Genomic DNA, 24,920 nt, shown 5'->3' on the forward strand with positions numbered 1-24,920 from the left:
TGAATTACACTGTCTTTGTATGCTTCATGTAATGTTTGTAGTTTTAAATTATATTTTACAGTTTAAAATGTACATGCCTTTTATATGTAAATCCAACACAAACATATGTGGATTTACATATAAAAGGCATATACATTTTAAACTGTAAAATATAATTTAAAACTACAAACATTACATGAAGCATACAAAGACGGTGTAATTCATCATACACATTATCTGTAAAAACCATGCACAATGTTCACTTCATACATACTAGATTTTCATAAAAAAATTTGTATGAGGAAAATGCAAAATGGGCCACTTTCAGGAGTAAATCATACATGGCATATATATTTATTTATAAATCCTTATAAGGATTTATCCTTATATTTATAAGGATTTACTACTAAGACAGTGGTAAACTCTTATAAGTTCTTTACTGTTCTTTTTCGTATGGGAATAGAAGTAAGGACGCATGCGCATAAACTATTATGCGCGAGACTTCATATTAGCCACAAAGTCAGGAAGATCTGTTCGTAAAATTACATTATAATGACCAAATACAATGAAAAGTATTTTTCCAGTCTCACCTGTGAAAGGTAATCCCATGTGATCTCGTTTGGACGGTAAACCTGTTGGTACAGTTAAACGCAGCTAATCTTTATTCTCCGCTTTGACCTTTCCAATATGGCGGCGAGGATGACGTACACGGAAGGCGGCGTCTTTAATGGTCCGGAATAAATTGAATACTACACGTTGATGGATTAATTTGCTGTTTCTCACCTGTAAAAGGTAATCCCATGTGATCTCCTTTGGACGGTAAACCTGTTGGTACAGTTAAACGCAGCTAATCTTTATTCTCCGCTTTGACCTTTCCAAAATGGCGACGAGGATGACGTACGCGGAAGGCGGCGTCTTTAATTGTCCGGAATAAATTGAATGATACACGTTGATGGATTAATTTGCTTTTCTACGCCCTTTTTTGAGGAATGTATTGTAGGACTTAAACCATCATCTGAAGAGGTGAGATCGCTCCTTTTTTCCCCTTATTTTTGCTGGCGGGATTGACTCTGCCCTAAGGGCTATTCTCTCTCTCACTTTGCACCAGGCATTACACAATAAATATTCACAGTGAAAATATTTTGTAAGCGCGTTTCATGAACCAAGTTATAGGATTTCTTGACAACTCGCATCGCATCGCAATGAGATCATTGGCACTACTGGTGTTAAGAATCAGACCATTTTATAAATGAATATTTTGCTGTAGAGCTGCAGTGTTTGTACAATTGCATGTTTTTGCTTCACTATTACTGTCACTATTCTGCTTCTTGCATTACTACTGTGAACTAACACTGAACATAATAATAATAATAATAATAATAATATCCAAGCTCGTGTTTCACTCTCACTAGTGCTCTGTAAGGCTTTTTCCTGGTGATATTCGTTACACTTCTACCCGGCGTGAAGCATTCACAGTCATGTGGTTGTGACGTCATCGTAAACAAATCCGTTTTACTCATCCAGACGACTTCACAACGGCAACGTTGCCAGATCTTTCCACTCTGGAACCCGTTCTCAAAAAGATTGCGTTTTGGGCACCCAAAACGCCGGCGCCGTGTGGACGCCAGGCCTAAACGATAAGCAATTGTATCGGAGTCACCTGAATCCGTTGCCGTGTGGACAGGGCCTAAGGTGTCATTGAGGCATCATGTTAGTGTGGGTCACTGGAGGCTGGGTGTGAACGGCGAGTCATTAGAGTGATCAAAGGATTGCCCGTTAGGGTGATCAGTGGCAAATTTAAGATGCCATTCCTCACTCAATCTGGCAATCTGAGGCTACATCCACACGACAACGGCAACGAGATGTTATTTAAAAATATATCGCGTCCAAATGGGCAACGATCAGTAAAATATCAGGTCCATATGGCAACGCAATGCTTGCTGAAAACGATGCAATACACATGCCACACCTCTAGGGGCGCTGTAAGGCCAAGTTTACATTAGACCGTATCTGTCTCGTTTTCTTCGCGGATGCACTGTCCGTTTACATTAAACCGCCTGGAAACGCCGGGAAACGGGAATCCGCCAGCGTCCACGTATTCAATCCAGATCGTGTCAGCTCCGGTGCTGTGTAAACATTGAGATACGCGGATATGCTGTGCTGAGCTCTAGCTGGCGTCATCATTGGACAACGTCACTGTGACATCCACCTTCCTGATTCGCTGCCGTTGGTCATGTGACGCGACTGCTGAAAAACGGCGCGGACTTCCGCCTTGTATCACCTTTCATTAAAGAGTATAAAAGTATGAAAATACTGCAAATACTGATGCAAATACTGCCCATTGTGTAGTTATGATTGTCTTTAGGCTTGCCATCCTTCCACTTGCAAGTGGTAAGTGATATGCACTGGGATCACACACACACAGCGGCTCAGTCCCGAATCACAGCTTGTTCACTTCACTCGCGCTCTGTGAGCTGCGCAGGGCCGGAGTGCGCACCCTCCAGAGGGCACTCGCTGTTCAGGGCGGAGTGATTTGGAGCGCAGGATGCCTGCGGAGCCGAGCGTATCCGTGTATTGGTGTTGCTGTGTGCACGCAAATCGTGTATTGGTGTTGCTTTGTGCACACTAATCGTTTTAAAAACGTTAATCTGATGATCCGCTGATACGGTCTAATGTAAACATGGGCTAAGACGGTCCCTTCGGAGACACCAGAACAATAGAAGTAGTAAGGACGCATGCGCATAAACTATTATGCGCGAGACTTCATATTAGCCACAAAGTCAGGAAAATCTGTTCGTAAAATTACATTATAATGACCAAATACAATGAAAAGTATTTTTCCAGTCTCACCTGTGAAAGGTAATCCCATGTGATCTCGTTTGGACGGTAAACCTGTTGGTACAGTTAAACGCAGCACATGAATGAGGCATCTTTATTCTTCGCCTTGACCTATCCAATATGGCGGCGAGGATGACGTATGATTCTACGCGGAAGGCGGCGTCTTTAATGGTCCAGAATAAATTGAATGCTACACGTTGATGGATTAATTTGTTGTTCTACGCCCTTTTTGAGGAATGTATTGTAGGACTTAAACTAGAGCCCTGCACTCCCGCGGGACTCCCGCGGGACCCGCCGCAAAGCAGTGCGGCGCGGGACAAATTTTGAAAGCTCATTGCGGGCGCGGGTGGGACCGGAAGTGCACATATGCGCGCGGGAGCGGGAGTGCACATATGTGGCGGGAGCGGTGATAAGCTGCAGTCCCGCTAACTAAAAATGTGTTTAAAATAAAATGTATAAATTATTAATTTATGTCTATCATATATATAATTTGTGCTGGATATTTTATTTGGCATTAATAAAAACATTTTAAGATGCCTAAATTTGCAGAGAGAGTCAGATTGCCAGAGGAATGGCATCTTAAATTTGCCATTGATCACCCTAAGGGGAAATCCTTTGATCACTCTAATGACTCGCAGTTCACACCCAGCTAGCAAGAGAACCATGAGTGAAGTGATTTACGGCTTGCGTTAGTCTACAACTTTAGTCAGAGAGACATGTTACACAGTGACGGTAGGCTTGACTCAATGCTATCCCAGAAATCCTTCCTGTAATATGCAAATTTGGCTGTCCAATCAGAGGCGGCCAAATTTGCATATTACAGGAAGGATTTCTGGGATAGCATTGAGTCAAGCCTACCGTCACTGTGTAACATGTCTCTCTGACTAAAGTTGTAGACTAACTCAAGCAGTAAATCAATTCACTTCTCTTACTAGCTCTGCTTTGCAATAAAAAAAACAAACAAAAAAAACCACACCATTGCTACAAAGCAAGCCCATTCACTTTTTTATGCTGATCAGAGAATTACAATGGTTTCTCATATGATAAAAATGTGTGATTCGCGATTAAATATTTTAATTGTTTGACAGCACTAATTATTATTATTGTTATTAGAGACAGTACATGCTGAATTCCGAAACAAGGTAAATAATAACAACATGAGCTGTAGATATTTATGCTGAAATCCACTCAAAGTATGGGGCGAGGCACCATCATGCTGTGTCAAGACAAGAACTTTCCTGAGAAATAACGCGAACGTCTGCATCATGTGGGATTTGCGGGTGGGAGCGGGACTGAAAATCATAATTTTTTTGTGGGCGCGGGCGGGAGCGGGACTGAAAATCATAATTCTTTGCGGGCGGGAGTGGGACTGCACAATGCGGGCGGGAGCGGGACTGAAAAATCCGACCCGCGCAGACCTCTAACTTAAACCAACATCTGAAGAGGTGAGATCGCTCCTTTTTTTCCCTATTTTTGCTGGCGGGATTGACTCTGCCCTAAGGGCTATTTTCTCTCTCTCTCTCTCTCTCTCTCTCTCTCTCTCTCTCTCACTTTGCACCATTACACAATAAATATTCACAGTGAAAATATTTTGTAAGCGCGTTTCATGAACCAAGTTATAGGATTTGTTGACACCTCGCATCGAGTTCGTTACACTTCTACCCGGCGTGAAGCACTCACAGTCATGTGGTTGTGACGTCATCATAAACAAATCCGTTCTACTCATCCAGACGACTTCGCAACGGCAACGTTGCTAGATCTTTCCACTCTGGAACCCGTTCTCAAAAAGATCGCGTTTTGGGCACCCAAAACGCCGGTGCCGTGTGGACGCCAGGCCTAAACGATAAGCAATTGTATCAGAGTCACCTGAATCCGTTGCCGTGTGGACAGGGCCTGACTCTCTCTGCAAATTTAGGCATCTTAAAATGTTTTTATTAATGCCAAATAAAATATCCAGCACAAATTATATATGATAGACATAAATTAATAATTCATAAATTTTATTTTAAACACGTTTTTAGTTAGCGGGACTGCAGCTTATCACCGCTCCCGCCCGCGCCCGCATATGTGCACTCCTGCTCCCGCCCACGCCCGCATATGTGCACTCCTGCTCCCGCTCGTGCCCGCAATGAGCTTTCAAAATTTGTCCCGCGCCGCACTGCTTTGCGGCGAGTCCCGCGGGACTCCCGCGGGAGTGCAGGGCTCTACTATGGAGCTGGTGTTGAGGAACCAGGTGAGGTTCTCTGCCAGATGAACACCAAGGAATTTGGTGCTCTTGACGTTCTCCATAAGTGAGTCGTCAATGTACAGTGGAGAGTGGTCACTCCATGTTTTTATGCCTCTGCCACCGTAAGGTGCAGGAGGCATTATGTTTTCGGGTTGTCCGTCCGTCCGTCCATCCGTGCATCTGTCCTGAAACCTTGTGAATGCGATATCTCAAAGGCTAATGAAAGGAATTTCACCAAACTTTCACCATTTGTGTGCTTTGGGACAAAGATAAACTGATTAGATTTTGAGATCAAAAGGTCTAAGGTCAAGGTCGCTGTGAGGTCAAATGTCTGTCCGAAAACCTTGTGAACACAATGTCTCCAAGGCTGATACAAGTAATTTCACCAGGTCACGATTACTGTGAGGTCAAATGTCCATCCCCAAATCACAACTTAATAAGGTACTATGTAGTCTACCGGGCAGAGGCATCCCTATCGACGCCGTTGGCGTCGAGTTCTATCTAGTTCTGAAGTCTACAGCCATTTCTTTTGTCCACGTTCAGAGACAGGTTGTTGACTCTGCATCAGTCCGATAGCCGTTGCACCTCCTCTCTGTATGCTGACTCGTCATTTTTACTGATAAGACCCACCACAATCGTGTCATCAGCAAACCTGATGTGATTTGAACTGCGAATTGGTGCACAGTCGTGAATTAGCAGAGTGAACAGCAGTGGACTGAACACAGCCCTGGGGGACCCCAGTGCTCAGTATGGTTGTGCTGGAAGTTCTGTTCTTAATCCAGACTGACTACTGTGTCTCAGTCAGGAAATGTAGGATCCAGTTGCAGAGGGAGGTGTTCAGGCTCAGCTTTCCAATTAGCTGCCGAGTAATGATTGTATTGAATGCAGAACTGAAATCTGTGAACAGCATTCGAACGTATGTGTCCTTGTTGTCCAGGTGGCTAAGGGCCAGATGAAGGGTAGTGGCTATGGCATCATCTGTTGACCGGTTACAGTGATAGATGAACTACAGGGGGTCCAGTGAGGGAGGCAGCAGTGTCTTTTTATATGCCTCATGACAAGCCTTTCGAAGCACTTCATAATGATGGGTGTGAGTGCAACGGGACGGTAGTCATTGAGGACTTCTTCGGCACGGAGAAAATGGTAGTGGTCTTGAAGCATTTTGGAACAATGGCGTTGCTCGGGAAGATGTTGATGAGAACATCTGCCAGCTGGTCTACACATCCTCTCCGCACTTTGCCAGGGATGTTTAGTCCAGCAGCCTTCCCTGGATTGACTCTGCATAGAGTCTTCCTCACATCGGCTGTGCTCAGACACAGCACCTGGTCGTTGGGAGGAGGATTGTCTTCCTTGTTGCCATGCTGTTCTGTGCCTCAAACAGTGTGTAGAAGCTGTTCAGCACATCTGGAAGGGAGTCATCATTGTCATAGGCAGGTGGTGTTGTCCTGTAGTTCATGATTCATCATTCTGTAATGATGCTGCTGGAATCTTAATTTCCCCGAGGGAACCCTCCCAAAGGGGTCAATAAAGTTTTATCTAATCTAATTTAATCTAATCTAATCTAATCTAATGATGGCCTGGATGCCCTGCCACATGTGCCGTGTGTCGCTGCTGTCCTGGAAGTAGCTGTGGATTCTCTGGGCGCATGCATGCTTTGCTGCTCTGATGGCCCGAGGCAGTTTGGCCCTAGCTACTCTTGGGGCTGCCTTGTCACCTGCTCTGAAGGCAGCATCTCAGGTGCTCAGTAGTGCGCGCACCTCTGCAGTAATCCACAGCTTTTGGTTGGGGCAGGTGGTGGTGATCTTAGAGACAGTAACATCAATGCACCTGTTCATGTAGCTGGTCATTGATGCTGTGTACTCCTCTAAGTGGGTGCAGTCACCATTGCTTGCAACCTCCCTAAACATGTCCCAGTCAGTTCTCTCAAAACAGTCCTGGTGAACGGAGCTGGCTCCTTCTAACCAGGTTTTCACCTACCTTAGAACTGGTTTGGAGCGTCTGACAAGCGGTCTGTATGCTGGAATTAGCAGAACAGAGATGTGGTCCGAGTAGCCGTGGTGGTGCCGGGTCTCCACCCGGTACACACTAGGAATGTTTGTGTAAACAAGATCCCGCATGTTTGCCCTTCTTGACATCATGTATATCAAATCTGATATGAATCTGGAGTATTTCAAAATGTAATGTGTTAAAATGCACAAAATCCAAAATAATTCACTTGCTGTTATGCATGGCTATTTGACATACTAAATGGTTTGGAGAAGTTACCGTTGTCATAAACGTGACCCATCATGCCATTGTGAAATTATCTAATAATGGCAGTAAGTCTCTCTGGGCATCCGACCTTGTGAAGTAACTTCCAGAGCCCTTCCCTACTTGTGCTATCAAACGCCTTGGTCAGGTCAACGAATGCAGAGTAGAGAGATTGGTTCTGTTCTAAGCACGTTTCCTGAAGTTGCTTATATGCGAAGATCACATCAGCTGTGCTTCGACCACTGCAGAAACCACACTGTGATTCTGGATATATCTGGACTATCACTTCGCTGGCGAGGCGGTTCAGAACAACTCTGGCCAGGATCTTCCCGGCGATTGAGAGTAGGGATATTCTGCGATGGTTGTCACATTATGCCCTGTTCCTCTTATGCTTATAGAGATGCATGATTGATGCATTTTTCAGGTCTTGTGGGACCTCACCTCTTGTCCAGAATGCCCCCAAACAGTTTGGTAAATGTGAGCACCTCCGCATTTGTAGACTTCCAGTGGTATGCTGTTGGGACCTGATGCTTTGCCAATCGAGAGTTGCTTGATTGCTTTCAAGACTTCTGCGCGGTTGGACACGTTGTCAAGATGTTCCAACGTAGGTACAGTAGTTGCGGTGCATTGTGCAGGGCTTCATCACAAATAACGGATTGCTTGTTCAGTAGCGAATTGAAGTAGTCTGACCATCTGGAGAGTATTTCATCTTTGTCTGTTAGCAGTGTGGCGTTGTCGGCTGATAGAATTGGTGTGGGTCCATTGACGCGTGGTCCATACACTGCTTTAAGACCATTAAAAAGGACTTTGGTGTTCTGCTTGTCAGTGGCTTCTTGTAGTTCAGCAGCTTTTACTTCCCACCACTTATTCTTTATGTCTCTCAGACATTTCTGAGCAGCTCCTTTGCATTCCTGGTAGGCCTTCCTAAGCACAGGTGACTGTTTGCGATATATTTGAGGTGTGCCTTGTACATAGCATTGAGGAGGAGTTCAATCTCCGTGTCATTTTTGTTGAACCAGTCCTGATCTTTCCATTTCACGAAGCCTAGCACTTCAGTGGTGATGGTGAATGTTGTCATGAAAGTCCCACTACAGCTTTTCAATGTCTGTTCTCATCAAGAGTGTCAACTGTCTACGGGCGAAACTGCAGTTTTTCACTTAGTTCATTTGTCTTTTCTTCACACCCAAGTGCTTTCACATTGAGCCTTTTTGCCTGAGGTTGGCACTGCCTCTTCTCTGGTGGTGCAACTTGTAGTTTCATAATGCTTCTGACTAATAGATGGTCTGACAGCCAGCCACTGCCTCTTGTGACGTGAGTAACGTTTACGTCGCTTCTGTCCCGCTGACATATGATAACATAATCTAGCAGACACCAGTGCTTGGATCTCGGGTGCATCCAGGTTGTCTTATGTTTGTCAGCTTGTTGGAAGGCCGAGTTTGTGATGAAGAGGTTATGAGCAGCGCACTTGGACAAAAGAAGCTCTCCATTTGAGTTGCATTTACCTAGGCTGTGTTTTCCAGGCACCTTGGGCCACAAGCTGTGGTCCATTCCGACGCACATTAAAATCACCCAGGAGGATTAGTTTGTCCTCCTTCTACATGGCCAAAATGGCACTGTTGAGTTCCTCGTAGAAGGCATCTTTGGTTTCCTCAGTGTGTGTCATCATTGGTGTGTAGACGCCAATTATGGTAGCATAAGTTTGGCGGCGGTTTAGTTTGAGCCATAATGTGTATATATATTGTAATATATATTTCTATTACAAATACTTGTAATACATATTTGTAACGCACATATTACATGGGAGTACATGGGGTAGCTTGCTAGAGGTAGTACCTTTGTTTAACCCATCTGTTGCATGCTCTGACGCCAGTGACGGAGCATGGATGGGATCACTGGCCCATAGCAAGCTACTCAACCCTCACTTATGGCTCCAAGTAGCCGGTTGTGCATGCCGGCTGCCATATCCCGGGACCTCCACTCAACAGTGGTGCTAAACTAAGTGAGGGGCTATGGCAGCTTCCTGTCGTAGTTGCGGCAGGGATGCTTAAGTGCACGTAGTCTGGAACGGCTGAGAAGCCATAAGAATCACAACCTTGGTCAACGGCTTCGATGGCGGATCCAGCAACTTCAAATTGATAGCACCCCACAAGGGCAGATGGGACCCTCAGCTCCTTAGCGACTCGTCTAGGAGAAGGCAACTCCTATGACAAACCTGCGACCAGTCTTCTCACATAATCCTATCTGTGATCCCTTTTGGGAGCAACTCTAGATTATGCACCAGGGATGTGCAGATAGCGATGCCAACACCTGAGGTATGAGGAACACCATCTGGTTTTCCTATCCAGAAGGAGGTGTAGCCCGCACTGATTTCTTCTAAACTTGATTCCTCTGAGAACCTTGTTTCACTCAGGGCCACCACGTCTATGCGATACTTGCAGAGCGTGCATCCTATTATCGCTGTTCTCTCTTTCTTGTTGTCATTGTCCAGTAGAGTGTGGACATTCCATGATCCAAAAATCAGTCCTAGTCTTTCCTCTTTTCCTACCGCAGAGCTGGATGCCCAACTGGGCGCGGCCACCCAGTAGGGTTGAATGGAATAGGCGACATTTAGGGCTCCTTTTCTTGCCCCTTCCCCTGATTGGGGAGAGCAGTGCTGTTCTTAAAAGGCCTGCTCGGACACCCAAGGAGGATACAAACAGCTAATCTATCCAGGTTCTTAGCCAAACGACCGTCACCCTTGAGCTGCCTGTGTGTAGAGTTGTGGGTAGAAACTCCCAGTAGCATCCTCTACCTGTTCCTGTCACCACTTCTCCATCGCTGCAGGACTTGAATTGGCCGAGACGACCTGCACAAACTGAATGTATGGCGAAAATTGCCTGTGCAGAACAAGATCCACCCTCTCCACCGGAAGTCCCAGTCCACTGGTGCTAAACTAGCCACAAAGTGGTGAGAAGACTGGTCGCAGGTTTGTCACAGGAGTTGCCTTCTAGACGAGTCGCTAAGGAGCTGAGGGTCCCATCTGCCCTTGTGGGGTGCTATCAATTTGAGGTTGCTGGATCCGCCATCAAAGCCGTTGACCAAGGTTGTGATTCTTATGCCTTCTCAGCCATTCCAGACTACGTGCACTTAAGCATCCCTGCCGCAACTACGACAGGAAGCTGCCGTAGCCCCTCACTTAGTTTAGCACCACTGTCGAGTGGAGGTCCCGGGATATGGCCACCGGCGTGCACAACCGGCTACTTGGAGCCATAAGTGAGGGTTGAGTAGCTTGCTATGGACCAGTGATCCCATCCATGCTCCGTCATTGGTGTCAGAGCATGCAACAGCTGGGTTAAACAAAGGTACTACCTCTAGCAAGCTACCCCGTGTACTCCCATGTAATATGTGCGTTACAAATATGTAAATATGTATTACAAGTATTTGTAATAGAAATATATATTACAAATATGCAACTTTCAAATATGTTTGTCTTAAGGAAACCCATGTGTGTACCAAATTTGGTATATGCATGTGAAACTATATGCCGGACACAAGACTCCGTTACAAATGGTGGTGCTGTAGTCACTGGGCCACACCTGGGGCCAAAGCTCTGTCTCTGAGTATCCACCACAAGCACTGATGTATGTGCCAAATTTCATGAGTTTTTGCCCATGGGAACCATCTAAAATGTGGTCAAGTCTTGAAAAAAAAAATCCTTACGGATCCAGTAGGGTCCTTACACCTACAGTGCTTGCACCATAATAATAATAATAATAATAATCAGATTTTAAAAAACATAATCTTTGATGTACAGTTTTTCCTAGTTTATTTTTAACTTGTGTGAGGAGTCTTGGTTGTAAGTGCTCTGTAACAAGCAAAGTGCTTTGCAAAGGTTCCCAGCACAGGAAAGTCTTCAGGAGACATTCTTTCCCCAATGAAGATTCTTGCTTCTTATTTGCAAGATAGATAGATAATAGTCAGAGAACTCTACAGGATATCTGACGCATTGCAGTATAACGATACAGTTTGAGTTCAGTACAGTGGAATGGGATTGCATATTCTTACAAAAGAAGTACAATAATCTCATTCAGAAATTTAGATTTCCACTTTTTGATGGTTGTATTGAGATTCAGTAGAATGCAGTATTACATTATTTGAGTAGGGTACCAATTTTTTTTTATTCTTTATTGAATAACATATTTTTGTTTTAAATTAGTGCTGCAAGTTTTCAGGCTCTGAAGAAAGGCCATGTGTCCTTTTTTAGGCAGGGTCACATGAAATGTTGTATGAAGCATAATAAATGGCATTTTTTTATGCTTCAGCATCTCTTTTGAAATACTGGGCATTGCTCAAAACTCTAAATTACTTTTCAAGGGCTAATAATGCATAATTTTTTACCCTACGTATGCCAATGAGCCATAACATTAAAACCACTGATGGGTATTGTGAATAACTATCTCTTTACAGTGGCAGCAAGTGAACAGTCAGTTCTCAAAGTTGATTTGTTGAAAGGCAGAAAAATGGGCAAGTCTAAGAATCTTTGGCAAGGGTGAAATTGTGATGACTAGACGACTGGGTTATAACATAACATCTCCAAAACGACAGGTCTTGTGGCGTGTTCCTGATATGCAGTGATTAGTACCTACCAAAAGTGGTCCGTGGAAGGACAACCAGTGAACCAGCAACAGGGTCATGGGTGCCCAAAGTGCATTGATGTGCATGGGGAGTGAAGGCTAGCCCATCTGGTCCAATACCGCAGAAGAGCTATTGTAGCACAAATTGTTGAAAAAGTTAATGCTGGCTATGATGGAAAGGTATCACGCGGTGCATTGTAACTTGCTGCGTATAGGACTGTGTAGCCCACAGTCCCATGCATGGAGCAATGGATGAAGGTGGCCTGGTCTGATGAATCACATTTTCTGATGTTTTCAGTGTGATGCTCTGGGCAACCTTGGGTCCTGGCACTCATGTGGATGTTCTATGACACATACCACCTACCTGCATTGTTGCAGATCAAGTATGCTACTTCATGCCAATGGTATTCCCTCATGACAGTGGCCTCTAGCAGGATAATGTGCCCTGCTACACGGCAAAAATTGTTCAGGAACGGTTTGAGGAACATGATGGAGTTCAAGGTGTTGACTTGGCCTCCAAATTTCCTGGATCTTAATCCGATTGAGCATCTGTGGGATGTGCTGGACAGAAGTCCGATTGATGGTCTTGTGGAGTCCATGCCTCTACGAGTCAGAGCTGTTTTAGTGGCACAACTGGGACCTACACAATATTAGGCAGGTGGTTTTAATGTTGATCGGTGTAAATGACTGCTTCACCGTGGTTGAAATGCTGTTGACACTTGTATGACAAATGCTCTGCTGCCAGTGGCTGTCTATCAAAACTAAGAAAGAAAGATTGCACAACTTTATTCATCACACACTTGTGAAATTCCTCTCTGCATTTAACCCATCTGAAGCAGTGAACACGCGCGCACACGTGAGTAAAGAGCACACACATGTACCCAGAGCAGTGGGCAGCCATGCTAACAGCGCCTGGGGAGCAGTTGGGAGTTAGGTGCCTCGCTCAAGGGCACTTCAGCCCAAGGTCGTCCCATATTAACCTAACCACATGTCTTTGGACTGTGGGGGAAACTGGAGCACCCGGAGGAAACCCATGCAGATACGGGGAGAACATGCAAACTCCACACAGAAAGGCCTCCACCGGCCGCTGGGCTTGAACCCAGAACCTTCTTGCTGTGAGGCGACTGTGCTAACCACTTATACCACCATGCCGCAAGATTAGGCAAGCTTGCCTAATCTTGTTATAGCATTCCAGAACTTTTGGCTGATTTTTCAACATTTTGATTTTTCAGAGAATATTCCATTAAATATACAAATCTACCTGTGTTGTCTCTACTAGTATAATTTTAAATAAGTGTAAATATTTCAGATTTCCATTGCATTATATTGTCCTGTCACTGTTTCAGCTTGTGTATAAATTCTGTGATAGTTATATAAAAAAAATCCTGTCTCCCTGTACACAGCTACTGGAGCTGCTACCACACTCTATGCTGTAGAGGCCAGTGGAGACCCCGGAGCAGATTTTGAACCTGAGAAGGAGGAAGGTGAGACTCAGTTCCTTATCAAATGGAAGGGATGGTCCTACATCCACAACACATGGGAAAGTGTGGACACTCTCACTCAGCAAAAGGCCAAAGGAATGAAAAAACTGGAAAACTTTAAGAAGAAAAATGACGAGCTCAATGCTTGGTGAGATTTGAACATGCATGGTCTGTATATTAGCTTCAGAAACAAATAATTTTTGTTTATCCCTTTTTACCAGAGGCCAAAAATGGAATTTCCAACTATTTTTGGGGTTACTGTATTCAGCATTGAATTTGTCATTTCACACTCAGTAGTGGTCAGTGGCTCATATGAAACTAGACACTCAGGGCTTTAAGAATCTTTTTCATAAGAATTTTTTTTTGTACCTAGCTAACTAGGGGCAATATATTCAGAGAAAAGTTCCAAAAACACTATTTTTTTTTTCATAATGTTTAGATCTTCAAAATAAATGGGGATATTAATCCCATTCCTGCTCTCTGAGATGCCCCTAAGCATCCAAAATTTGAAGATATCTTCAGCCACTAAAGTTGTGTATTTTTGCACACACACACACACACACACACACACACACACACACACACATACACACACACAAACATCTCCAGATGGCACAACCCACCACTAAATGTCACAGAAAACCTTCCCAAACAGCACAAAACATCTCCCATTGATGACATACCTCTAGAAATGAGACAAAGCCTCAAAAAATAGCAAACAAATTCTCGAAATGGCAGGCATTGCTAAAAAGGACACGTCCAAATGGTACAAACCACCAAAAATCAGAGAAAATGGCACAAAATGAAATGACACATGGCAATAGCATGAAATGCTCGGTTACAAAATGTGCAATTTCATAAATAGTCTAAAACTTACTCATCTCATTTAGCTCTTACTGAAATCAACACTAGAGCCTGGTTAGCGCTCTGATGGAATATAGGCATGCAGAAGGTGCTGCTATTACCTTCTGTGACATGGATGTGGGGTTGGATTTAAGGAGGCAAAAATAAGTATTTACAAGTATGAAAGTACAAAATACAAACAAGTGAATGCAAAATATGAACAAAATTACACAAAAACCTGGACAAAAAAAAAAAGTTAAAGACTAATGGGCATCACAGAGCTTGGCTGTCCTTGACATCACCACTCAGTGAAACAAGGATAGTCCGCTATAATAAATGGACACATCACAAGACCTGCATTTAAATAGTCTTGCCATACCTGGTGATGCTGGTAGTATGCCCTGTACGTCACTAAGAGCTGCTTCCTGAGACTCTTCACATGAAAGAGCCAGTAAAACATCTGCATGCTGCTTTGAATCTCTTCCCGCTTCAGTCTCTCCTCCAACCTATTTCTGATCGAACAAAAACATTGCTCAGCAACTTTGCTTGTATTTGAAAAGCGGTATAAATGTGCATGGCTAGTAAAAACACAACACTCAGTTCACCCACCATTATTGTTTTGAAAATAATGCTGGTATGCTTGGGGTATTTGTATTTCTGACATATAGTATGTTACACATCACTCTAGTACAGACACTCTGTTGTGTTGCACATCATACCTCTGGTTCCAGAACGCTGGCACGCTATGTAAAAAAAAAACACGCACACACTGGTGTGGCTTTATGCTGGCTTTGTTTGGTTCAGTGGAAACAACCAAAGCCTGTATATTTGAGGGGTCTTTCCTCATGGCAATATTGTGGAATGTCTGTGTAAAAGTGGATATAGCCAGTGGTTTCTTTTAACTGGTCATTCTGCTAATTGTCTTTGACACTGCTCATTTGCAGGTTTCAGAATACGTTCTCAAATACAATGTACAATAAGTACCCAAAATCACTATTAGTAAATACTAAATTGGCTATTACAGTATGTTTATATAATAATTCTGTAATATTTAGATTTATCTATCAAATTTGCTGTTGTTTATTTGCCGTTTAGGCTACTACTTGATGGGAAAGATGTAAAACGCTTTCAGGCCGTGTGTGGAAAAAAAATACAGCTCCATGCTGTGTGTGTGTGTGGGGGGGGGACTGCAGTTCCATGCTGCGTGTAGAAAAAATGCAGCTCCATGACGCATGTGGGGGTGGGGGGGAATGCAGTGACATTACTTGCAAAAATTAATTTCCACATTGCCTACAAAAAGGCATTTCCACACTACAAGCAAAAATTGAAAGAAAGCAACAAAGCTTACTTACAGTTCAAACACCAGGTTAACTGTGGGTAGTAAAAGAGAGCAACTGGACTTGCTTGAAGATTCTTGAAGACGTTTCACCGCTTCTCCGAAAGTCTTCTTCAGTTCTGTCTGACTAATAGGGAGTATTGGTATTTATCCTCTCATGGATGAAAAGCAATCCTAAGGTGTTGTTGAGTTATCCTGTTGGTGTGGGTCACTGGGGGCTGGGTGTGAACGGCCTAGAGAGTCATTGGGGTGATCAATGGATTGTTGGTTCTCTCTGTCCTCCTGTGAGTCACTGAAAACAGCTGGGTTTTGGTGTGCATTCAGTTGTCTGGGAAGTGTGCCAAGGACTGCATTGTAGGTGGCTGATAAATGGTGTCTTAGACCACCACCTCTGTTCAGTGATGGCTATTCCAGGTTGACAAAAATGGCTTCTTTAACTCCTCTCTTATAGCAACGATCCTCTCTGGCTAAAACGCATATGTTGCAATCCTGAAATGAGTGTCCCTTGTTAAGATGAAGATGGACAGCAGAGTCCTGGCACACTTCCCAGACAACTGAATGCACACCAAAACCCAGCTGTTTTCAGTGACTCACAGGAGGACAGAGAGAACCAACAACCCATTGATCACCCCAACAACTCTCTAGGCCATTCACACCTAGCCCCCAGTGACCCACACCAACAGGATGACTCAACGAAACCTTAGGATTGCTATTCATCCATGAGAGGATAAATACCGATACTCCTATTAGTCAGACAGAACTGAAGAAGCCTTTCGGATGAGAGGTGAAACGTCTTCAAGAATCTTCAAGCAAGTCCAGTTGCTCTCTTTTACCACCCACAGTTTACGATGACCTGGATGACTGAGAATCTTCACAGACAAAGACCAGGTTCAGTCTGAATCCGCACTATCTTGCTCCTAAAATCCCTAAAATTCCTCACCACTTCTAAATAACTGTTCCAAATCCTCTGACAGATTCAGGCTTTTTCTGGAACACATCACCATTATAAGATGACAAAGCAGGCAAACACTGAAACTAAAACTAAAAGTAACACCCACCCCCCCAAAAAAAATCTTTCTTGCACAAACACCATCTGGTGCTACAAAGTGCTGATTGGTCTGTCTGGGCTCACTGACCGCCAGCTCCAGCCAATAGTGCATGTAAAAATGGGAGTGGAGAAGTTTTACATAGTGCTATAACACACTAGTCAATCTTGACTGGTGAGGTCTTGTTTTAAAGCTAAAAGTTTATGCAGTTGGTCCATGTGGGTGTCAGTCAAATAAGACTGACATATTAAAATTTATAGGACGGTTTGTTGAGCATAGCCAAGGAAGAAAGCACTATTTTTGAATGTGCATCAATAAAATGTATGGCTAATTACTAAATTTCAGGGCATTGAAATGCACTTGGTGATATCTGAGTGAATGTGGAACTTTTTTTTTCTTCTTCAATGATGTTGGACTGTATCCCTATGGAAATGTGTATGATTTATAAAACAGGAAATGAACTGGATTTGTGTCTTTGTAGGTACGTAAGGAAGTTAACCTTTATAAAAGTCTTTATTTGGGTTTAAATTTTTTTATTATCAAAAAAGCTTTTAGTTCTGTTGTCTGTTTTTAGTTCTGCACCAGTGTTATTTTGGAGAGGTGTAAATTACTAGTGCATCTCAAAAAAATTAGAATACCATGAAAAAGTTCATTTTTTTCATAATTTAATTCAAAAAGGTAAACTTTCATATATTCTATATTCATTACATGTAAAGTGAAACATTTAAAGCCTTTTTTTGTTTTAATTTTGATGATTATGGCTTATAGCTCATGAAAATCAGAAATCCAGTATCTCAAATTATTAAAATATTCCCTAAGATCAATCAAAAAAAGGATTTACAATACAGAAATGTCCAACTTCTGAAAAGTATATTCATTTATACACTCAATATTTGGTTGGGGCTCCTTTACCATGAATTACTGTATCAATGCGGTGTGGCATGGAGGTGATCAGTCTGTGGCACTGCTGAGGTGTTATTGAAGCCCAGGTTGCTTTGATAGTGGCCTTCAGCGTATCTGTATTTTTGGGTCGGGTGTTTCTCATCTTCCTCTTGACAATACCCCATAGATTCTCTATGGGGTTCAGGTCAGGCAAGTTGGCTGGCCAATCAAACACAGTAATATCATGGTCAGCAAACCATTTGGTAGTAGTTTTGGCACTGTGGGTAGGTGCTAAGCAGCGATGGGAATAACGGCGTTAGAAATAAACGGCGTTACTAACGGCGTTACTTTTTTTAGTAACGAGTAATCTAACTAATTACTTTTTACATCGTTATAACGCCGTTCCCGTTACTTACAATAAAATACTATGCGTTACTTTATTAAAGCTGTTTTCATCTGGCACGCTGCTCGTTCAGCCTTTCTTTACTCTGCTTTAGTGTGGGGCGGGGAGACACGAGACAACGGCACAGTAAGCCAATCAGAGTAGATTTGGACAACATGCATAGGTAGGCCACGCCTACTGCACTACTGCGCACTCTTTCAATCAGAAGACACAGCGATGGCGAGCGGTCAGCCCAAGACTGCACTTTCAAACTGGAAATACAGCCATTGCTTTTCATTACTTGAAATAAAAGGCAAAAATGTGTATGTGAAATGCACATTATGTCAAGGAACAAAGCATTTGTCCTTGTCAGTGGCCAGTAATTAGTAACAATTTTAATAACTACAAAAATATATTAAATTTGATAGATGTCTTCTCACATTGTCCCACAAAAATATTAATATAGTGTAGATAATGTTACTGATTGGTTCTGTTAAGTGTCCATTTCAGTCATTAAACACATTTAGCATTCACTTTTATTATGATTACACTAATTGAATTTAATTTGATTTTTTTTTTGGGGGGGGGTAACAAAATGTAACGGAATAATTACTTTCCCTGATAATTAGTTACTTTAATGACAAAGTAACTCTGTTACTAACTCAGTTACTTTTTGGGAAAAGTAACTAGTAACTATAACTAATTACTTTTTGAAAGTAACGTGCCCAACACTGGTGCTAAGTCCTGCTGGAAAAGGAAATCAGCATCTCCAAAAAGCTCGTCAGCAGATGGAAGCATGAAGTGCTCTAAAATCTCCTGGTAGATGGCTGTGTTGACTTTGGACTTGATAAAATACAATGGACCAACACCAGCAGATGACATGGCACCCCAAATCATCACAGACTGTGGAAACTTCACACTGGGCTTCAAACACCTTGGATTCTGTGCCTCTCCGCTCTTCCTCCAGACTCTAGAACCGTGATTTCCAAATTAAATGGAAAATGTACTTTCATCTGAAAAGAGGACTTTGGACCACTGAGCAACAGTCCGTTTCTTTCTCTCCTTAGCCCAGATAAGACACTTCTGACATTGTCTCTGGCTCAGGAGTAGCTTGATATTAGGAATGCGAAAGTTGTATCCCCTTTCTTGAAGATGTCTGTTCGTGGTGGGTCTTGATACACTGACACCAGCCTCAGTCCACTCCTTGTGAGGCTCTCCCAAGTTCTTGAATCAACTTTTCTTGACAATCCTCTCAAAACTGCGGCCATCCCTGTTGCTTGGGCACCTTTTCCAGCCACCCTTTTCAGCAATGACCTTTTGTGTCTTACCCTCCTTGTGGAGGGCATCAGTGATCATCTTCTGGACAACAGTCAAATCAGCAGTCTTCCCCATGATTGTGGTTGTGTGTACTGAACTAGACTGAGAGATACAGTGTGTTCATACTGTTTTACTCAAACTCGAAATGAAATATTCTAATATTTTGAGATGGTTTTTTTATGTTTTTGTACTGTATGCCATACTGATTAAAATTAAAATAGAAAAATGCTTGAAATATTTTAGTTTGTGTAATGTCTATAATGAGTCTATTTTTTCCTTATCTCTCCTCATGTTGTGTTTCCTTTTCTTTTATCCCTGTCTTCCTGTCCTGTTCCCCCTCTGTAAGGACAGGTTGATGGTCAATTTCACTGGCAACAGTGACAATAAAGGGTTCATTCATTCATTCATTCATTCATAATACTAGTGCATCTCAAAAAATTAGAATATTGTGAAAAAGTTCAATATTTTCCATCAGTTATTTAAGAAAGTGAAAATGTTATATATTATAGATTCATTACACATAAACTAAAATGTTTCAAGCATTTTTCTATTTTAATTTTAATCAGTATGGCATACAGTGCAAAAACATAAAAAAAAAATCTCAAAATATTAGAATATTTCATTTCGAGTTTGAGTAAAACAGTATGAACACAGTGTATCTCGGCCTAGTTCAGTACACACAACCACAATCATGGGGAAGACTGCTGACTTGACTGTTGTCCAGAAGATGATCACTGATGCCCTCCACAAGGAGGGTAAGCCACAAAAGGTCATTGCTGAATAGGGTGGCTGGAAAAGGTGCACAAGCAACAGGGATGGCCGCAGTCTTGAGAGGATTGTCAAGAAAAGTTGATTCAGAAACTTGGGAGAGCTTCACAAGGAGTGGACTGAGGCTGGTGTCAGTGTATCAAGACCCATCACGAACAGACATCTTCAAGAAAGGGGATACAACTTCGCATTCCTAATATCAAGCTACTCCTGAGCCAGAGACAATGTCAGAAGTGTCTTATCCGGGCTAAGAAGAGAAAGAAATGGACTGTTGCTCAGTGGTCCAAAGTCCTCTTTTCAGATGAAAGTGCATTTTGCATTTAATTTGGAAATCACGGTTCTAGAGTCTGGAGGAAGAGTGGAGAGGCACAGAATCCAAGGTGTTTGAAGCCCAGTGTGAAGTTTCCACAGTCTGTGATGATTTGGGGTGCCATGTCATCTGCTGGTGTTGGTCCACTGTATTTTATCAAGTCCAAAGTCAACACAGCCATCTACCAGGAGGTTTTAGAGCACTTCATGCTTCCATCTGCTGACGAGCTTTTTGAAGATGCTGATTTCCTTTTCCAGCAGGACTTAGCACCTACCCACAGTGCCAAAACTACTACCAAATGGTTTGCTGACCATGATATTACTGTTTGATTGGCCAGCCAACTTGCCTGACCTGAACCCCATAGAGAATCTATGGGGTATTGTCAAGAGGAAGATGAGAAACACCCGACCCAAAAATACAGATACTCTGAAGGCCACTATCAAAGCAACCTGGACTTCAATAACACCTCAGCAGTGCCACAGACTGATCACCTCCATGCCACACCGCACTGATACAGTAATTCATGGTAAAGGAGCCCCAACCAAATATTGAGTGTATAAATGAATATACTTTTCAGAAGTTGGACATTTCTGTATTGTAAATCCTTTTTTTGATTGATCTTAGGGAATATTTTAATAATTTGAGATACTGGATTTCTGATTTTCATGAGCTATAAGCCATAATCATCAAAATTAAAACAAAAAAGGCTTTAAATGTTTCACTTTACATGTAATGAATATAGAATATATGAAAGTTTACCTTTTTGTATTAAATTATGAAAAAAAGGAACTTTTTCATGGTATTCTAATTTTTTGAGATGCACTAGTATATAACGTTTTCACTTTCTTAAATAACTGATGGAAAATATTGAACTTTTTCACAATATTCTAATTTTTTGAGGTGCACTAGTATTTGCCCAGCAGGGAGCTCGCAACCCTCCAATTTCCCATCACCCTGCACAGCAACTTCAGACACAAATCTACAGAATGAAAGCCAAGAGTCTCCTGACTAATCCTATAATAGACTTGGGTGGCACAGTGGTGTAGTGGTTAGCACTGTCACCTCACAGCAAGACAGTCCCAGGTTCAAACCGCATGGCTGACTGGGGCCTTTCTATGTAGACACTTTCCCATGTCTGTGTGGGTTTTTTCCAAGTGCTCCAGTTTCCCCCACAGTTCAAAGATATGCAGATGAGGTAAAATACCGAGCCACTGGAACTGTACAAGCTTGGTGCTGGTCCCAAGCCCAGATAGATTGGGGAGGGTTGCATCAGGAAGAGCATCCAGTGTAAACCTATGTGTTAGGTTGTTATCTGTCTGTAGCAAAGGAATTTACAAAGTATGATCTAGGAATTTAGACCTCTACTACCTAAGAGATTCTGCCTCACAGATTTTCGGGAGATTCTGTCTCACGGATTGATCCAGGAGCAAATAGTAATTAACGCAGACACAGCTGTTCAGAGATGTTTCTCAGTTTATTGTCAGACATAGGAGTATATCTTTACATTCAAGAGTGTGTTATAGTTATGTGATTGGATGATGACTTAATCGATGAAGCCAAGTTATCAAAGCATAACGTAAATGGGTGATGAAGCATTACATCACTGGTTTAGACTACACTATTATATGAAAGAAGAGAGACATTATGTACCATTACATCACCAGTCAGGATCATAGTCTTATGAAAAGAAGAAATACATTACTGGTTAGCATAACCTTCATTAAGCAGAGAGCAGAACATGCGAGCGAAGATAAATCTCAAGGATTTAACTAACCAAAACAAGTAGCAGTCAGGACCACCTATACCAGTTTCAAGAACAAGTGGCGATCAGACCAGTCTGTATCAGTTCAAGCATACCAAACATACATTTCTATCACTATGCCAAATTAGATATGTGGGACAGAGCCGCTGTGACTACCCCTAACGGGAGCAGCCGAAAGAAGAATGATTTGTTTATTTAATTTCGGTCCAAAAGACGTGGATTAGGTCATCTGGCTACTTTAAAATGCCCATAGGCGTGAATGCAGATGTTCATTTCGGTGTTAGCCCTGCAGTGGATTGGCAACCTGTCCCTGCCTCTCAACTGATGTCAGCTGGGATTGGCTCCAGCTTACCCATGACCCATAATGAATAAGCGGTACAGAAAATGAATGAAATGAATATTGATTAAAAATGCCCATTAAGTCAGTTGTTCTGGTAAAAAGGGTTAAACTGCTTTCATAGATCAAACTATGATTTCTACAAATGACTGTTGAATGATTGCATGTTAGTATTCATTTTCTTTTGTTAGTGTTAATTTGGTATTAATATCCTTGAGTGTTCTATATAGCCATCAAGTGTCTATAAAGCTTTAATTAAAGCCCATAATTTGGCCTTTCACAGGTTGAAAAAAGCCTCACCTGAGGACTTGGAGTATTACAATTGCCAGCAAGAGTTAAACATTGATCTGAACAAGCAGTTTCAGATAGTAGAGAGAGTCATTGGTAAGTGCAGGGGGTACTTTTTGATTAAAGGTTTATGCTGAATGGTCTGAAAATATTTTGTTTCTGAATTTGTAATTTTCTACCTTTTAAAATGTTTTTTTTCCCCAGCAATGAAAACAGGGAAGTCACAGGTGGCTTCTGATTTTCCCTGTAAGTACTTTTTAATTCACTAAGAATTAGAGTTTGAGGGGAACGGAACATGTAAAATGATCTCTTGCAAAACACCAACTACAAACTAATTCATGTAATGAATCTAATTCATGTTGTTTGTAGGATAATTATTCCTTTCATGTAGTTTGGTTGGTCTTAACAAAAAAAATCAAATATACATTACCAGTCAAAAGTTTGGACATACCTACTCATTCATAGATTTTTCTGTATTTTGACTATTTTCTACATTGTAGAACAATACTGAAGCAGCATGGTGGTGCAGTGGTTAGCACTGTTGTCTCACAGCAAGAAGGTTCTGGCTTCGAATCTCACAGCCGACAGGTTCATTGCATGTTCTCCGGTTTCCACCCATGCAGATTAAAATATCCAGCCACTGGAGTTGCAGTGCGTACTTCATGCCAGTCTCAAGCCCAGATAGCTTGGGGAGGGTTGCGTCAGGAAGGGTGTAAAAACCTATGCCAAATCAAATGTGGGGAAGCAGCTCAAAGAACAAGTAGAACAATACTGAGGACATCAAAACTGTGAAATAACATATGGAAACGTGTTTGGTTATATAGTAACCAAAAAAGTGTGTAGTAAAAAAAAAAAGCAGCCACAGTTTACCTTGTCCTTATCTTAACCAGCTTCATGAGGTAGTCAGCTGGAATGCTTTTCAATTAACAAGCGTGCCTTGACAAAAGCTAATTAGTGGACTTTTTTGCCTTCTTCCAAACTTTTGACTAGTACTGTATGTGGCTTTTACTAATGTCATTAGACAAATCCTTTTTATCATTACCTTTTTTGATACAGCTCATAAAACCACATCTAATGAGCCTGAATACTTGTGTAAGTGGATGGGTCTGCCCTACGCAGAGTGTACTTGGGAAGATGGTGCCTTGATAAGTAAAAAGTTCCAGTCTTGCATAGATAGTTTCAACAACAGGAATGTCTCCAAGACCATGCCCTCCAAAGACTGTAAGGTAAGAGGCTTATTTAGGCAGTTTTATTAATCTCTTAAATCGCTTTTTCTAGTTTCATGGGGGGGTCATTACTTATATGGCATTCATGCTGCTTTTAATGTTGCTGATAAAAATGGGTCAATGTTGCTTAGCTTGCATCTAATCTTTAGAATCTTGTATTTTGGTAAATCAGAATCAAGCCATTTCCTAACTCTGCATTAACCTCTTGAAGGTGTTAAAACAGAGGCCCAGATTTTTGGCTCTGAAGAAGCAGCCTTCATATATTGGAGATGAGAATTTGGAGCTGAGAGACTACCAGTTAGATGGGCTGAACTGGCTTGCACACTCTTGGTGCAGGTACCTTGAGTGTTTTATTGAAGTTTTTTACCTTTTCCATATTATATTTTTTAATTTAATTCATCAGTTGAATTTCTGTAGCCTTAGGTACATTGACCAAAAAAATTGCATAATTGTAAGTATCATTTGTTGTGCAAACTACCTCAGATATATAGCTTAGCCTTTGCTCTTTGTATGCTATACTTTTAAGTTAAAAAAAAATCTTTTTAGATACATTAAATGTATCTCAAAGATATGGCCAAATGTATGGATTCATCTCACCTTAACACCCATATATGGGCTTTCCCTAGGCTGTTGCCACAATATTGGAAGCGCATGATTTGTTTAGAATGTTTTTATATGCTGTAACATTTAAGAATTTCCTTCTCTGAAACTATGGCCTAGCTCAAACCTGTTCCAGCATTACAATGTCCCTGTGCAAAAAGCAGGGTTTATAAAGACATGCTTTGCCATGCTTGGTGTGAAAAAATTTGCGTGATCTCTACAGAACCCTGACTACAACCCCACTGAACACTTTTGGGATGATTTGGATGGCATGCCAGGCCTTCTTGCCCAAGATCAGTGCCCTGACTTCTAATGCCCTTCTAGCAGAATGAGTACAGATTTCCACAGCCACATCTCAAAAGCTAGTGGAAAGCATTCCCAGAACAGTGGAGGTTCTTGTAACAAAGGGGGTTTAAATGTGGAATTGGATGCTCA

The 24,920-nt window shown here is 42.1% G+C and overlaps 1 protein-coding gene across 1 annotated transcript in view; it reads left to right on the plus strand.

The window, feature by feature from the left end:
* chd2 (chromodomain helicase DNA binding protein 2) overlaps nucleotides 1-24,920 on the plus strand; it is a 221,237-nt gene that overhangs the window by 102,649 nt on the left and 93,668 nt on the right. Inside the window, exons 7-11 of the mRNA XM_060924378.1 lie at nucleotides 13,311-13,536; nucleotides 22,655-22,755; nucleotides 22,864-22,905; nucleotides 23,716-23,885; nucleotides 24,097-24,221. Of these exons, the coding sequence (XP_060780361.1) occupies nucleotides 13,311-13,536; nucleotides 22,655-22,755; nucleotides 22,864-22,905; nucleotides 23,716-23,885; nucleotides 24,097-24,221 (664 nt within the window). The remainder of the gene's footprint in view (nucleotides 1-13,310; nucleotides 13,537-22,654; nucleotides 22,756-22,863; nucleotides 22,906-23,715; nucleotides 23,886-24,096; nucleotides 24,222-24,920) is intronic.

The sequence above is a fragment of the Neoarius graeffei genome, chromosome 6 (genome assembly GCF_027579695.1).
Source record: "Neoarius graeffei isolate fNeoGra1 chromosome 6, fNeoGra1.pri, whole genome shotgun sequence".
Taxonomy (NCBI): Eukaryota; Metazoa; Chordata; class Actinopteri; order Siluriformes; family Ariidae; genus Neoarius; species Neoarius graeffei.